The 15605-nt window shown below is 40.7% G+C and overlaps 2 protein-coding genes across 2 annotated transcripts; one reads left to right on the top strand and one right to left on the bottom strand.

Moving 5' to 3' along the window:
* Positions 1 to 323: 323 nt before the first annotated feature.
* gpx1b (glutathione peroxidase 1b) lies at positions 324 to 1920 on the top strand. Its single transcript, XM_080892403.1, has 2 exons — positions 324 to 624; positions 1242 to 1920. The coding sequence occupies exons 1-2, from the start codon at positions 409 to 411 to the stop codon at positions 1590 to 1592; spliced, it is 567 nt and encodes a 188-aa protein (XP_080748529.1). The 5' UTR covers positions 324 to 408; the 3' UTR covers positions 1593 to 1920.
* Positions 1921 to 3153: 1233 nt separating this feature from the next.
* Positions 3154 to 13733, bottom strand: usp4 (ubiquitin specific peptidase 4 (proto-oncogene)). Its single transcript, XM_080892402.1, has 22 exons — positions 13543 to 13733; positions 12153 to 12280; positions 11858 to 11988; positions 11647 to 11773; positions 11407 to 11552; positions 10979 to 11040; positions 10724 to 10858; positions 9731 to 9845; positions 9444 to 9617; positions 9175 to 9333; positions 8682 to 8906; positions 8411 to 8494; positions 8193 to 8287; positions 7904 to 8086; positions 7499 to 7725; positions 7192 to 7389; positions 7024 to 7094; positions 6829 to 6944; positions 6601 to 6750; positions 5120 to 5223; positions 4678 to 4766; positions 3154 to 4517 (listed from the first exon to the last, which is right to left on the bottom strand). Exons 1-22 carry the CDS (start codon positions 13692 to 13694, stop codon positions 4395 to 4397), a joined length of 2994 nt encoding a protein of 997 aa, XP_080748528.1. The 5' UTR covers positions 13695 to 13733; the 3' UTR covers positions 3154 to 4394.
* Positions 13734 to 15605: the final 1872 nt, after the last annotated feature.

Below are 15605 nucleotides of genomic sequence, written 5' to 3'. Positions count from 1 at the left end.
CATGCAGATGCAGCTCAAATAGCTGATTTTGTTTCCACAGAAAATTTAGAAAATGTGGGCTAGTTCTGAAGAAGCACCAAGGTAGGCCTGGCTTTGCACCTGCAGCCAAATTGGGGCAGTGGAAAAGAGGCAGGACACAAATGTGCAATCAATACAGACAGTGTACATGTGCATATCAATTCACATGTACACATATCAATTCACAGGTTCTCAGGGGTGTTTGGAGCAGGTTATCGCCCTGCGTGGTATACCAGCCCACTAATTTCAGGGAGTGAACTATCTTGGCAGGCAATACAAGCTCTTTGACCATATAAAGCTGGTCCAAAGAAACAGAAGAGCGCACTGTGTTGGTAGTGAAGAAGGCGTCTGCTCTACCTGAAGAAAGGAGGAAGAAAAGAAAAGAAAACAATGGCTACAAGTTTTTACGACCTCACGGCCAAACTGTTGACCGGGGAGACGTTTAATTTCTCGTCCCTAAAGGGCAAAGTCGTCCTCATTGAGAATGTCGCTTCTCTCTGAGGTACGACCGTCAGGGATTACACCCAGATGAACGAGCTCCACGAGCGGTACGCCAGCAAGGGGCTTGTGATCTTGGGAGTACCCTGCAACCAGTTCGGCCATCAGGTGAGAAATTTATCCCGTCTATCTGCGCTTTGAAGCACATGGCTAAGGCCTTTCTATCCCGTCAGTCTAGAAATAATCATTCTGTAAGTATCGTTACTCTAAATTTCCTGCTTTCACCGTTAATTTATCCTATTTTCCCGGAAATGGCTGACTTATTTGTATTTAATCAAATTAGAGGAAGTTATTTCCACCCCTTATTTAAAGGTTTAATCTTGTATAGTTCCCAAGTTTACTGGCAAGTTTTAGATCGGGCTTTAGTATAATATTAGTCAGCTTGTAAGTACAAGAGACACGTCTAAATTCATAGGTTATTAGTGCTGTTATTATATTAGCTGAATGCGCAAAGCATTGGTGACTTTTAGCAAGGAGGAAGTTGTGGCTGTGTGAGAGATTTTCGTCTTACAACAGAGTTTTTACGCAATATGAAATATACTTTAAAATGGTTAATATTTTATAAGGCGCTGAAGGACTACACAGGTTATTGTTACTAGTTACTTATTGATACATAGTTATTGGTGGGATTCAAATAATATTGAATACTTGCTGTAGGGAACAGGGAAGTTTGTATTTTCTGGTTCTTCCCGATAAGAATGAGCCAAGAGTGTAACTGTGTGCAGGAGAACTGCAAGAATGAAGAGATCCTCCTGTCGCTGAAGTATGTCCGTCCTGGAAATGGCTTCGAGCCCAAGTTTCAGCTCTTTGAGAAGATGGACGTGAACGGGAAGGACGCCCACCTCCTGTTTGCGTTCCTGAAGGACAAGCTTCCAACACCCAGCGACGACGCAACGTCTCTGATGACCGACCCCAAGCTGATCATCTGGAGCCCGGTGTGCAGGAACGACGTGTCCTGGAACTTCGAGAAGTTCCTCATCGGGCCGGACGGTGTGCCGTTCAAGCGTTACAGCCGGAGGTTCCTCACCATCGACATCGAGGGAGACATCAAGAAGCTCCTCAGCCAGACGAATTAAAACCTCGTCCTAAATGCTGAAGCAGCCTGCAGCTTAGCACTATGTGTGTGTGTAGCCTTCATAACGAGAGAAACACCACTGCGCTTACAGCTTCAATAGATGCCACCTAAACTCACCACCTGTGCTCTCCTGTACGCAGTAGCTGTCTCCTGCTTTCTTTTTTTTTTACTAAATGAAGAAATCCTCTGAAACCAAACTGTGAGGAGGATATCTGATGAAATGTAAAAGGCAGGACTGTTTTATCTCTTCAAAGCTGCGCTGGGTGCATGTAAAGCACAGCTGTGGTGTCAAGTTTAAAGGGGATCAATAAATATATTTTTTGCAAACATTTCTCTGACTCCTAATTATATATATTTATATATATTTTCTTGTTTAAAGGTCATATTTGAGGGACTATTTTGTCAGCTTAATCTTATTAGCATATCTAAAAATACTCAGACATTTTCTGTAAAGGAGGGCTGGGGAAAGGTTATGAGTGGTAGATTATTCATCCACAGGCAAGTGTTGGCTTTGTATATAGCTACAGTACACCTGATTACAGGTGTGTTTCCTGTGCTTACATGTAATTGTACATCAGAGTTCCTTTTGCAAACAGTCAGCATTACTGGCAGGCAATTTAGGTTGCATCACCTGCAACCAGAGGTAATTATCTTAACACAGACAGCAGTACTTACAGCTTCAGCGTGAGGGTTATATTGCATGCAATTATTCTAAACAAAGCACCTCATTGAGGACTTGAGCTTTATTACGCTTTGTATCAAAGTACATTTAAGTATCGCATCACCTGAAACCAGAGGCAATCTGTGTTATATTGCAGTGCATGTCCAAACAAGTGAGCTTGTTGAGGCTTCCAGTCTTTATTGTAATTTGAATTCAAATATTTTTCAGTTAAAAACAAAACTGCAGATATCGGCAACAAGATAAATATGAGAACAATCATTTTTACACCTATTTAAAATAGTGTTGATTATGTACAGATCGAGTTTGAACTGCTGACATAATTTTGGGTGGATAAGAAGACAAGATTTTCTGCTGCTGAACTGTGTTTTCAGTTACATATCTAGATTACAGATATAAAGCTTTTCTAGTTTTAGGCATGAATGATTGTTTAGGTAGTTTGAACAACATGATGATGCCAGGACCAACCAGCAGGGAGGACACCCAAAGGCCCTGTATGTTAGCGTGCCATTATAAAACCAGGTGCAGATTTATGCCCCAGAACAAGCCTTGTGGGATTACATTATATTAAGTGTTAACTGTCACAAGTAAATGTATTCTAGTTTTTACTTGATCACATTCAAAACATCCAGTCACCACTTACAAATGTGCTCCAGGGGATTGTTGTGTATGTCTGGCCTTCAATAATATAAAATAAAAGAATCACTTTCAACTTTACTTAAGAGCCAACTGCTGTATTAGTATCACTGGAAGGAAAACTGGCTCAAAGTGCCTGCATTCAGTGAGAATGCTGTTAAATGACTGCTTTCCTCCACCCCCATCTGACATCTAACACATTTTTCCTTGTGATAAGGAGCAAAGTTCAAGTTTCATGAATAAAGCACCACTTTTATTCTAGTTTATTTCGCTTCACTCAGTGTGCTTAGAAGATATCAAATATCATAGCCATTTCAATACAGAGCTGCATTATTGTACAAGACTAATTAGGACAAGCTATCGCAAGTGAACTAAGGGTCCGGTCAGGCAGCTTAAAAGACACATTAAAATTATGTGGACGCATATGACAGACCAAACCCTTTAATGCTAAAGGCCTAACCATACACTTCCATGATTTCTAGATACACCAGAAGCAGGTAGATTTTCACGGAGAATTCAAAGTGCCTCCTTTTTAAACAGGTTGCAGGAATTGAAAGGCCGCTTTTTTCATTATGATTACAAAAAAGAAAAAAAAGAAAATACAAATTGTGAGCAGGGTAAGACTCCTCTCATGAGTTTAGGGCCCCGAGAGCAGAGCCCGTGCTGTGCATCAAAACATATTCGGGGGAGAAAAAAAAACAAAACAAAAAAAACAACTCATGGCTGAACTAGAGCAAGGCCAAAACAAAAAAAAACAAACCCCCCAAAACAGCTTCTGCCACAACTCATGTCAAGATCTAGATGTTAGGGACCTTGAAATGAGACACCCTCTCTGTGGTCTAGATGCGGCACAGATCCACTGCTACCGGTAGTCTGAAGCCGAAGGATCCCCTCAGAAATAGTTTCACTTTAAACAGGTGGCATAAGGTAACAGGATTCTTTCAACAAAGAAGGTGCCATGTACTGTCATGTGTGCACATCACACTGCTAAAATTTACCTTAGCACAGCAAGAATATGTGAGATAAATCTAGGCACAAAGCCAGCATCCTGGAAACACATCAGTTTGTTCATTTTATCATAAATACCTTGGATCGCTTTGGTTGAAACAAATGCATTTGGCTTTTTGTTTTAAATATTTCTGACTGGTCTTGTGGGCAACAGAAACATTTGTTTATCTATATATTTGAGGGCACTTCTAACCTTAAGTTTCTATATTCACTTATATTCCTCTTCAATCCAGACTAGCAAACTACTTTAAGAAATCAGCAGACCACCCGCTGCAGGGAGGAAAGTCTCACAGTTCACTCTTATGTCAAGGCTGATGGCTGTAGCTGACAACATATGAGACAAATCAAAATACAGGGAAGGTAGGATTAATAATTTTATGTCTGTGGAATCCTCTGCCACTAAAGTAGCTTTGTGTGTGCGTCCGAGTGTCTCTATTTGCCATATGCACTTCAGTGTGTGTCCCTTTTCATCTGGGCTTCCTAATTTGTGTCCATGTGGTCATCGGCTGGCTCCGGGGCTCCTCCCAATGACGCCGAAGGTTGAGGTTTAGAGGGGCTTTCTTCGTCTATGCGCTGATAGAACAGCACGTAGGCGGCTTTAGTCTGTAATGGCACAACACGGGTAAGATTACATTACTAGAAGAGGAATACTTGACACCAAAGTCAACACACCAGCAAGTGTCAGTACTCATCATTCTTTCACTTGAAAGACTAAAGAAAACAAACACCCAGTGATCACCAGTACACAACACTGAAAACTCACCACTATCTGATCCTCTGTGGCAGATGAGACGCTGCTGTCATCAAAGTAATACCACTTTCCATCCACTTTATTCTTGCCATAAGCCGTGTCTGTTACACAGAGACGGTGTAAGGTTAACGCATGACTTTTCAGGAATTTTGTTCAGGAAGACATAAAAGTCTGATTACACTGCTTCACTATGACAAAAGATGGCATATCAAAGAAAAATAAACTGAGTGTGAGTGCACAATGAAAACAATGATGTACGAGGCTCTACGCCTTATTACATTTTAACCAAATGCAGCGTCCTTGGAGACAGAGTGACTTTCTGAGCACCCCATCTGCTGACACATACTGTCATATACTGTGTTCATGTTTAAAGGCTAAAAAAAACTGCGACCAGCAGTTGGCATCAAAGACTACATAGGGGAAATTTCATTGTATAAATTAAATGCTGACTTACAGTGACCCCCTCCCATTCCTCCATAGTGGTTTGACACAGCAATAAGGTCGTAGACGTAGGGGCCGGCCTTAGGGTCACACACAAACTCAGACATGTTGAGATCCCTGGCAGAGAAAATACCATCAGATGGTGAAACCCTACATGTACTGCACTGTTTAAGCCATCCTTACTAAGTGTGAGTCAGACTTTTGTTTTAAAATAAGGATTTCAGCAACACAATCTGCTCTGTGGTTTCCGTTGGATCAAGTTCCTCAACGGTGTTCTAAGATTGAAATGTAGCTGTTAGCTTAACTGTGAGGCAACTTCCCTTTTATAACACAATAGAACATTTGTGTCTCTCTAATGAGGGAGTGGGGAAAAAGTTAACAAATTAACCAGCGTTGGGAAATCTTATGCATTTGTCACCTAACATCTTAGTCATGTAACAAACTCCATTGTTCCTCAGTCACACACCCACAGCAGCAGGTTTCTGGAGCAACCTTGGGTGTCTAGCCCAAAGTTGCCATGTGGAGGAAAAAACAAAACTGCAAAGCCCTCGATTAATGAACAACCTGGGCAAACAAATTACAAAAAATCCACACAACCGTAAAAGATAAGAGCAGAAAGTAGGTCTAAATGTTCTATTTGGGGTCATGCCAGTTTATAAGATAATAATCCACTTCTTGTAAGTTGAATAAGTGTTTCCTCATTCAGAGCTCTGGTTGGTTATTCTGTGAATTTCAAACTACAGCTCCCTCTAGAGTCAAAGCTATACCAATACTACAGTGTTTTCCAGTTCCTTATTTTAAAATTTTCACTATTTTACATGAAACTGCATTAATGGTTGTAATCATTTTTCATACACTTCCTTTAACTTTAACTTAAGACAAATCTTTTTAAAACACACAGTTTTTCCATTTATATTACAAGAGGCCTCTCAATCAACGCTGTAACATCAGTCATGGTTTAATGATGTTAAGAGTTGTCATCTTGATTGACAATGCAAATTGAAATTTAGCTGACATGACTAAGGAAGGAACCATCTTTACAAAGAAGGTTCTGTAAAGAAGTATTATTTTCTACCTTCACTACATGGGTAGCTGCTATGTGGAAAACTAAATCATTGTTTAGCCCATTGCTCTCTTATCTATAAACAAATCACACTAAAAATAAACTGAGAATCATGTCCTTATTTAGTTTTTCAAGAAGTTCTATTTGTAAGTACTGAAGTCAAAAATGTGTGATACTGATCTTGACAACAGTATGCTGACAAAGAGAATTTTAGTTTTTTTTATTTCTCCTACCAAAAGGTACAATATTAAAAAGTTAATTTGTAAAAAGCATGTGACTGAGTATATAAAAGGCAGGAGGATTTTTTTGCATCTGTATTTGCTAATGCTACTGGACACAGCCAATAAAAGGAAAGAGGGAAAACTGAGTAAAATATCAAAGTCCCAAATGGTGAAAAGACCAACTGAGGATTCTGCCACGACAGTACATACCTGATGGGAAAGTCCACCACTGTGTCCAGCTTGTCCCTCCAGCATCGGTTGTATGAGAAACGCTTTAGATGAACCACCAGAATCCGAGGAAGTGACCATAAGTCAAACTTCTTTGTGGCCTGTTGGTGTTTCTTGCATGTTGGACAATACCTACAAGAACATATTCAGTTTAGATAAAATATAATGTGTGTAAACATTTAAGAGTAAGTTATGCTGAAGGGTCCTCACCATGGGTCATGCTCTCCCAGTGTTTCCATTGTTGTAAAGAGCTCGATGCATTCCCTTAGAGCCACAGTGGTTTTCTTTTTTTGGGGCTGCAGCATGCTCTCATGCTTCTCATAAGCCTAAGCACAATATTTACACAAATATAAACAAAGTGTATGAGCGCTGTGTCACAGAACTGTGTGACGAATATCAACTGACCTCTGCTTCTGGTTCATCATAGTAGAGTTTCTTCGACTCTGTGTCCCAGTCGATGGCCACTGTGGAATGTGCTGCAGAGGAGAGAATGTGGAAGAAGCTGTGTTATCGTAAAGTGGCCTGAAAAAAGGAAACTTTCCATGCAATTGAAGTTTAAAGATGTACACTGACGATTAAGTTTGAGGACATTTCCATCACAAGGCAGCGGGCTAATGTTGGCCGTTCCGTAAGAGTTGACTATGCTGAATGTAAAGAGCTTGGTCGTGTCTCCTTTGGACCCATTTTGTAAGTCAGAGGCCTCCTCCTCCTCTTCAGATTGGCCATTTTCTGGCTCTGGACTCACTTGGTGGTCCATGGCCTCCTCTTCACCTAAACAGTGACATAAACCACATCTAATTATTCTTGTTGCAATGCTTTTTGAGTGCTCCTTGATGACGACTCCTCAGCTGGATATGAGTAGTTGATGTCAGCTTCGTACCATCATACAACCCATTCGTTTCATTGCAGGTCCCTGAGTGGTTGCTGCCATTGCTGGAGCTGGCGCTGCAGGAGGCCCCATCTGATAAGGGACTGCCACAGCCACCCAGGCTGGCATTGAGACTAGAAGATGTAGAACATTCAGGGGCCTGACTGCAGCTGGATATGGTGGCTGAGGCTGACGCCCTGCTTTCAGTAGAAGGGCTCTGGGAGCGTTTTACATAGCGTCTGCAACACACAACAAGCAATACGAGTTAACATGGTTAACCAATTCTGGAAAGAATTCAGGGTGTGCATGTTCTGCTCCCTTTCCATTAAACTTCTTCATGCCAGATGTACTGTATGCACACTGCTACTACACCATAATATAGCTGAATTTCTTTTTACCAATACAGTAGGTTCTTACCCAATCCTCTCTAGGATCTTATCATAAAGAACGTCTGCTATGAGGTTATGTCTGGGCACGGTGATAAGTAAAGGCTGGCCAAACAGCATGGTGCTTGTGGAGCTTCCAGCATGCTTTGAGTGGCGCTCCCTGAAATAAACAGGCAGGCTCATCCTTTCACTGTTCTCCTCCTGTACCTCATACCTGCAGAGAGCGTTGACACAAAAAAGGAAACACGTCTTACACTCACATTGTACAACCACAGTGAGTGAGTTCTCAGATCATCACCAGGTCAATAACACAAACTTACACAAAGATGTCATCCTTTTCCATGATTTGGTTGAGACCATCATCCCGTCTATAAAGTTTATGGAATCTGTGATTGTAAACATCTGCCACCACCATCTACAAAGATAAAGGAGGCAAATTTAGAACAAACTATAAACTGTTTCCCAAGAGTAAGAAAAACAAACATGTGAGCATCATAAATTAGACAAAACTCGTGATGTAAAAGAATAAGATTCTAACATTTTCTGGAGAGATTCCACAGAGTTTGGACAAGGCGCTGCACAGGTCTGTTATAGTACCCAGTTTGGGGACCACCACCCGATACTGCAAGACAAAGAAAACAACATATGATGTTCTCAGTGACTATGCTGCTATTTTAAAGAGATATAGAAATATATCTTAGACATATCAACTATCAAATTTTTTTTTTAAATCTCCAAATCGTAGATACTTATCAGTTTGACTGTGGATTTAGGTCTGGAGCAGCGAGTGAAGGTTAATGCCAACTCACCTGTGTGGGTCTTGACTGAGGGTCTGATCGCACCAGGAAAACTTCCATGGTACGGTCCTTCTTCAAGGGCAGAGGCAATGTGAGGTAGCAAAATGGGTCAAAGGTAACAGATACCTTGGAGCACTCTGGGCATACCAAGGTGGATTTGAAGAGGCCATGGAAAATATCAACTATAATAGAGTCATTGCGCAAACGGTGGTTTGTCCAGGCTTCCTTGGCAACAATCTGTAGTTCACCAAGCAGTGGAGAAAAGGAAGAAGACCTCCATTAGATGGCATTTTAAAACCATCAATTCAACGATGATATTGCTTTCTTGTTACTATACAGAAAAACTATTTCATGTCTAGCTGTCAGTATAAAGCAGACTGGCAGTCATTCTGTTTCAAATTTAAAGGTTCTGTAAAGGTTGATATTTCGGCACCACCATGAGAGAATCAGACAGACTTTTACTCTTTAGAGACAAAACAACACGATATCTACATCTGTACTATACCTCATCTGGACGGCCCTCTGCATCCCTTAGGGCCAAGTAAGGCTTCTTCTTGACCCTATTCAGATCTTCATGGAGCCCGTCAAGAAGGAAGGCCAACAGCTCCTGAGAGTCCTGCTGCTGATAGCCTGAAAACTGGGGGGCAAAGCGTCCGACCTGGGTCTGACAATCAAAGGATGATTATTATTACCTTCATAGGCCTCGATGAGTTTGCCTGAATGTATTCAGTCGGTATACACCGACTTCAGTTCAAGCTATTTGACACAACTTACTTTGAAGGTACGTGGGGCCACATAACTGCTGCGGCTGAGCCACATTTGTTTTACTAGATCTGCATAGGCCTCAGCTATCTCCCCCCTCATTCCCAGAGGATTCTCTCTGTTTATCTCTGCCTCATACTGGTCAGTGAGGAAGTACTCTGTGAGTGGAGATGCATTGCTCAGGCACTGAGGGAACAGGAACCAAAAAAAGAAAAGACACGAAAAAGGATTAAGTGCACAGAAATATTAAAGCTCACTTCCACTAAGCGGAAGCTGCAAATGCTTGTTGTTTTTTTTACCTGAAGGGCAGAGTTCATGAAGCACGTATTTCCCAAATTACTGAGCCCACATAAGCCAGGCTGCGATTGTGACTCCCTGTAATTGTAGGAGCTGTATGAATTGTAGCCCCCATATCTGTTGGCAGAAAGGATGTGATAGTTTGTCTGTAGTATTGTATTCAGGATACAGCTGTTAACACATGGTAATCAAGTAAGCTAGGTGCATATAAAATCCCAGTTGTCCTACAAATAAGCCTATAAACTACGTGCTCTTTATTATTCAGCATACTAGTACACTAAAGCATGCATGCAATCTACATTTTTTTTAAACTTAAATATGGTCAGACAATAGACAACGGGCATCTTTAGATCTTTAATCACTCTCAATGTAACAAAAACTAATATTTTCTCATTTACTGTCTACATATTTCTGCAAATTTCATTAAAGCAGCAGACTACATAAAGAGCAAATGCATGCAGCTGATTATACCGACACAACATATGCAGTTGCAAACTACTGAAATTTGGTGTGAATATATTTTGTGCTTTATTCTGGGTGACATCAAGGAGCTAAAACAAATAAATACAAATTTAATTAAAAAACTGAGATGTTAAAAGGATAAGATAAAGACTAATGGCATTACAGACAAAGTAAAACATCACACTCCTAGTTTTGCAGCCTGTCAAGAATTTTTGTTTGTCTTACAAACTACAGAGTGGTCTGTGGGAACACAATGTGATATAATGATTTGTAAGAATTTTAACAAGTTGGAAGATGTCGTCACATTTCCTTGAAATATCTTTGAAAACTCCACTTGTTGAAAACTTAGATTGGATATTGGAAAGTTGTTTTTCCCCTCTTTTTAAAATTAAGTGACAAGCTGTGTGTAAACAGTGAAAAGAAATATCACTCCTATGCCTTACAAGCTTTGCCAGTATTTATCCATGAGAGGTAAAGTTTCAATAAACAACAAAAGAGAGGGGAGAAAAAGTAGATCAGAAAAGGTGCCTTGCCTGTTGCTGGATGAGGTGCTGTTGTTCAGCGTGTATCCAGGGCTGCAGTTGCTGTCTCCATTGGTTACTGTTGGGGATGCGTTTGAGGAGAGTTTTGGAGAGGTAGTGAAATTCCTGGATGGGGTTGTACTTGATCTAGTAAGAAAGAATGAAATCGTGTTTCAGAAAAGCACATTCTTAAATATGTAAACAAACATGCCTGCGTGACTGGAGAGGAGAAGAAGTAAAAAAAAAAAAAAAAAAAAAAAAGCTTACTTGGGATGTGAAGCTTGTCTAGGCCACGTACCATCCTCATTTTTGCGCTCAATCACAAGCACCTGGGAAAATATTCGACATGAAAGCTAGGTTGGCACACCTGAATTTCATGCATGACTTTACACATCTCAGGCTTGAGTTTAATGCTACACATATGCCATATGCCACCAAAACTACATTAGCCATAGTTAGGTTTATGACCTGCACTTTTGTGACTAACTAATGTTTCTTTATTCTAATACATTGTATTTTTCTTCTAACTTGAAAGCTGCTATGACTGATCTGGAATTCAGTGGCCGCTGTTATAAAAAAAAAAAGAATTGAATTAATGCCTTCATCTTCTCTAACCTTGATTGTGAATATAACACACAAGTTTATTATTGAGCTGTAGTCAAACAATAATCTCAGTCTTATTTGAATAGCACTACCTGTCCCTGGAAAAGACCAGCATCCTGTACGGTGCTGTCTGGCTTGTTCAGCTGCTCGTACGTATTGCTCATGTATTTGTTCCAGAGCCTGGTCTCTTCCTCTGATGGGATATTGAACAGTGTTCTCATCTCCTTCTCTATAGTGTCTAAAAATGAGAAAAGTTTGATAAATAAGCATGAAGAGTCAAATAGTTTTATTCAGCAAACACCAACGTATAAATTACACATGTGGATGCTCACCTATAGTATCAGCTTTACTGAAATGACGTGTAACAACATTGTCCATATTGTCATTCTCACACAAGTTCAGCTCCAGCAAATAGACCTCCACTTTACAGTGCTTGACAAACATGCCATGTTCAACGACCTAGAGAAGAAAAGAGACATTTGGAAGCCCAGTCCACGCACTCTGGTACAGGGCTAAAATTAAGAATATCTTTAACAGCCTTACCTTCCTGACGATAGGTCTCTGGCCCTCAAGGCAGCCGTACCAGCTCACTAGCTTATTCCATGCCTCAGTAGGTACTAGGACATAATCAAGCTCATCTATAAGGTGCTCTTTCAGGGCTTGAGTCTCATGGTCTTTAAGGAGAAAAAGGGAAAAAACAAAACAAAAAAAACAACACACATAAGTATAAGCTAAAGAACTAAATGTTTTGTTTTTTTATTTCTGTGTGGAACTTATATTGTTCAAGCAAAATCAACAGCAGTCCATTAGGGGATTCTTTTTAAAATGACAATTTTACCTGAGAACAGGCCAGAGTTATCAATTGGTCCTGGATAGAGGCTTCGTTCTCCAACATTGTACATATCCCAGCTGTCAAACCCCACATACTTCTTCCACTGTTTGAACCACCGACTGTCTATTAGATACCTAAAACAAATTGATCAGTCACAGTTAAAGAAAAACATATCACTCGTTGGAAGATCCTCTTTTCCCCTTAAAAGCTTTAACATTTATATCTCGTAATGGATTTCTTCCCCCAGCATAAAAAAGGGTCAAGAGATTCTAAAAGGTATGGTATAAAAGGGCACACAGCCCTACACTTTCCCAGAAGATTATGCAATACCAAACTGCCTTGGCATTTATAGTAACTGCAAGCTAGTTTGACTTAATCTCATCTAAAGAATCTCCTTTGGTTAATAAACTTGTATCCACACTGCAACACGCATTCAAATGCTAATTCAAAAAGCTGGACTATGGCTCTTTCGTGTCAACACTGTAAAATTAACGGGCTTCAAAGTGTCAAACAAACAGTTGCATGATCTTATCCCGAGATTAGTTTTGCCAAGCTATGCCTGACAGTGTTTAAGGCTCCTGGAAATGAATACCAAAGGACAGTAGTTCAATTTTAACAATACCATAAATGGAAGGGCCGAGTCATTTAAATAACTCCAGAAAAACAGGTTAGCTTTGCAGCTAGTGGCTGCAAGAATGAACGTGACCTGGTCGTTTGGCACCCACTTCTATTAACAAATGAGATTAACGGGCACGCTTGCCCATCTCACATGTCTGTGGTGTTGTGTTTACTGGCTGAGGTGAAGCCTCTTTAGTACACCGGCTGCAGTATGCCCAGGCCTGAGCAGTGTTAATGGTCTGAAACTATGTTAGCTAACATAGTTGGCTTGCCGGTAAGGGGAACGTCACACGGTTTAACCGGTATGTCATGACAAGCAGGTAACTACTTCTCACATTAATTCTGTCAGCGGGCCCATTTCCTCATCATCATCCCGCAACTGACAACGAGACTGTTTCACTGGAAAAAGAAACTACAATCTGAATCCAGGGCCTTAGCTATTCTGACAGCCCACTAGCTACCACGACTGCTAACGCCGCTCAACTCATCACAAAACAGGCACTAATTAACGTGCAAATGAGTCACTTGGCAGCTGGGTTGCTTGTGTGCGTCAAGGATAATATCTGTTAATACAGGCATTAGTACTAATAGAGAAATTCAAATGTCGGGCTGACTAGCAGCAAGCGTGCTAGCCTGCCAAACTATCATTAGCACAGCAGCTATCGAGTTCAAGCTTACAAGCGTTGCTGTCATTAGCTTGCTAGCTTAGCATGCTAACACTTCCTGTTTATCGGCTAATGATAGCTAAAGACCCAAGTATTGGTGGCCGCTAGCTTACCATTCGTCACCCTTTCTCAGAGACGTTTTCAAAAGAGACCCAATAGTCTGTTTTTGACTTTCGGTTGAAGGAGTCGGTATTTGTGCAGCTACCGGCTCCGAGTCGGAGTCCGTTGCGTTACCCGACTCGGGTCCGCCTCCCTCGGCCATCATGCAGCCTGTGTGCCGGTAACGTGAACGCGCTGAAACACACGCACTGGGACGGGCTTCATTTGCCTCATTCTTCCTCTACGGGTGGTGCATAGCCGCGGAGAGCTGCTATTGCACTCCAGCGTTCAGTCACTAACACTACTAAACCGGTAAGTTACGGGACATTCAAATGCCAACTGACTGACAGCGAGTTTCCCATAAAAATGATCTTACAATTCTGTGCTTCAACTCTGTGTTCGCTAACCTGATGATAACTTTCACTTACATGATAGGTTTTTAGAGCTCGTTATCCTCCAGGCAGTTAGATAAAGCGAAGACTGTAAATTTTAACGGGGACCGAATGCAAATGTTTTGTGTAACAATGAGCTATTATTACTGACGAGGACAAAATTATTATCCTCGCTATGATTTAAAAGTTTTTGTCAACATTTGTCCAAGTGTTTTTTTTTAATATAGCAAGGGGTTTACAACATAGCATTTGCAAACATAATATTGCTCTTTAGAAAGCATAAATAATTTCAGAAAAAAGGATGATTACCAGGGTCAGTATTATTACCCCCCCCGAAAAACTGGTCTTTTCATTGACCCACAGCACAAACCGTTGTTGTGCAATGACGGGTTTTAACTTTGTAATGCTCAAAGCTTGCAAAATCAGGTCAAAACTGAGGACTGTCTTTCAGTTTACACATAGTATTAAAACCCTTAGCAAAGATTTGAGCTGTCACCAGAGAAAGCATTATACCAAAAGCAAAATTAATCAATTTAGATTTCTGTCAAGAAATTCAAAGAGTGCCACACAGTACAGAACAAGCCTGGCATATGAAGGTATGTATCTTGCGAAATGTGAGAGCTTGTACTGGCAGAGATAGGAAGCAAAAGATTTCAGACACTGTGGAAAGAAATCAAGTGAGAGATGTGTCTAAAGAACAACTGCCAAGACATTACTCAATGACTGAGCCAAGTCAGAAATGATAGTCTCAAAGAAGACAATCACTAGAACCCTGCACAGGAATGGACTGCGAGGTTGCAGACCAAGAAAAACTCCACTTATGCAGGAATGACACCTTTAGGCTAGACTGAAGTATGCTAAAGAAAACTTGGAGAAAGACTCTGTATACTGGAAGTGTATCCTTTAGTCAGATGAGACAAAGCTAGAGCTCTGTGCTCATGGCTCATAGAAATGCTGCTTGTGTTTGAAGAAGTAAGAGGCGTACAACCCAAAGAACACCATCTCCACCATGTAACACAGTGGTAGGAGTATTGTGCTGTGGGGATCAGTTCATCTGAAATGTGAAATCTTCTCAAGGTGTAAGGAATTGTGAAAAAAGAAGGATTTGTGAAGATAATGACACAATTATAAGTCTCTGCTTGTGAAGAACAAAGCATTTTAGGTCCTCACATAGGGGAGAAAAGCGCTATATAAGAACTAGTCCATTTATTGTGTAGTATTTGAGATATTCATGTTCAAACATTGCTTTAGATTTCAAATTGTGGAAAAAAACATTGGAAGAGGGTCAATGGATGATTTTCTTTTTTGAGAAAAGTACATCTTGAAATGTATTTTATATGAAGTTAATATTTCATAGCCACCATTATATACCCAGTCTTTGTACCATGCAATCAAAAATGGTCAAGCAGAAGGCTCATGGTGATGAGATCAAATGACTCCATTCATAGACACTGCACTTTTTCCCCTAAGGGACATGGTCATGAATGTAGCCTTTTCACAGCTCTAATCGCTTGTCTTTTCTATAGATCGAAATCCAGATTTCACTTTGGTCACAGTTCTTACTGCGACACTGCCCAGTTGAGCAGGCTTTGTGACTGAAGCCTCTTTCAAGTCACTTTTTCTTCTTTTGTGCCATTTTGACTACATCCATCCTGCCTTATATCAACAGTTCAGGCTGGTGTTGA

This window comes from Rhamphochromis sp. 'chilingali', assembly GCF_963969265.1.
Source record: "Rhamphochromis sp. 'chilingali' genome assembly, chromosome: 9".
NCBI classification, from domain to species: Eukaryota; Metazoa; Chordata; class Actinopteri; order Cichliformes; family Cichlidae; genus Rhamphochromis; species Rhamphochromis sp. 'chilingali'.
Note: the sequence above shows the minus strand (reverse complement) of the source record. Positions and strands in the feature narration are given on the sequence as shown.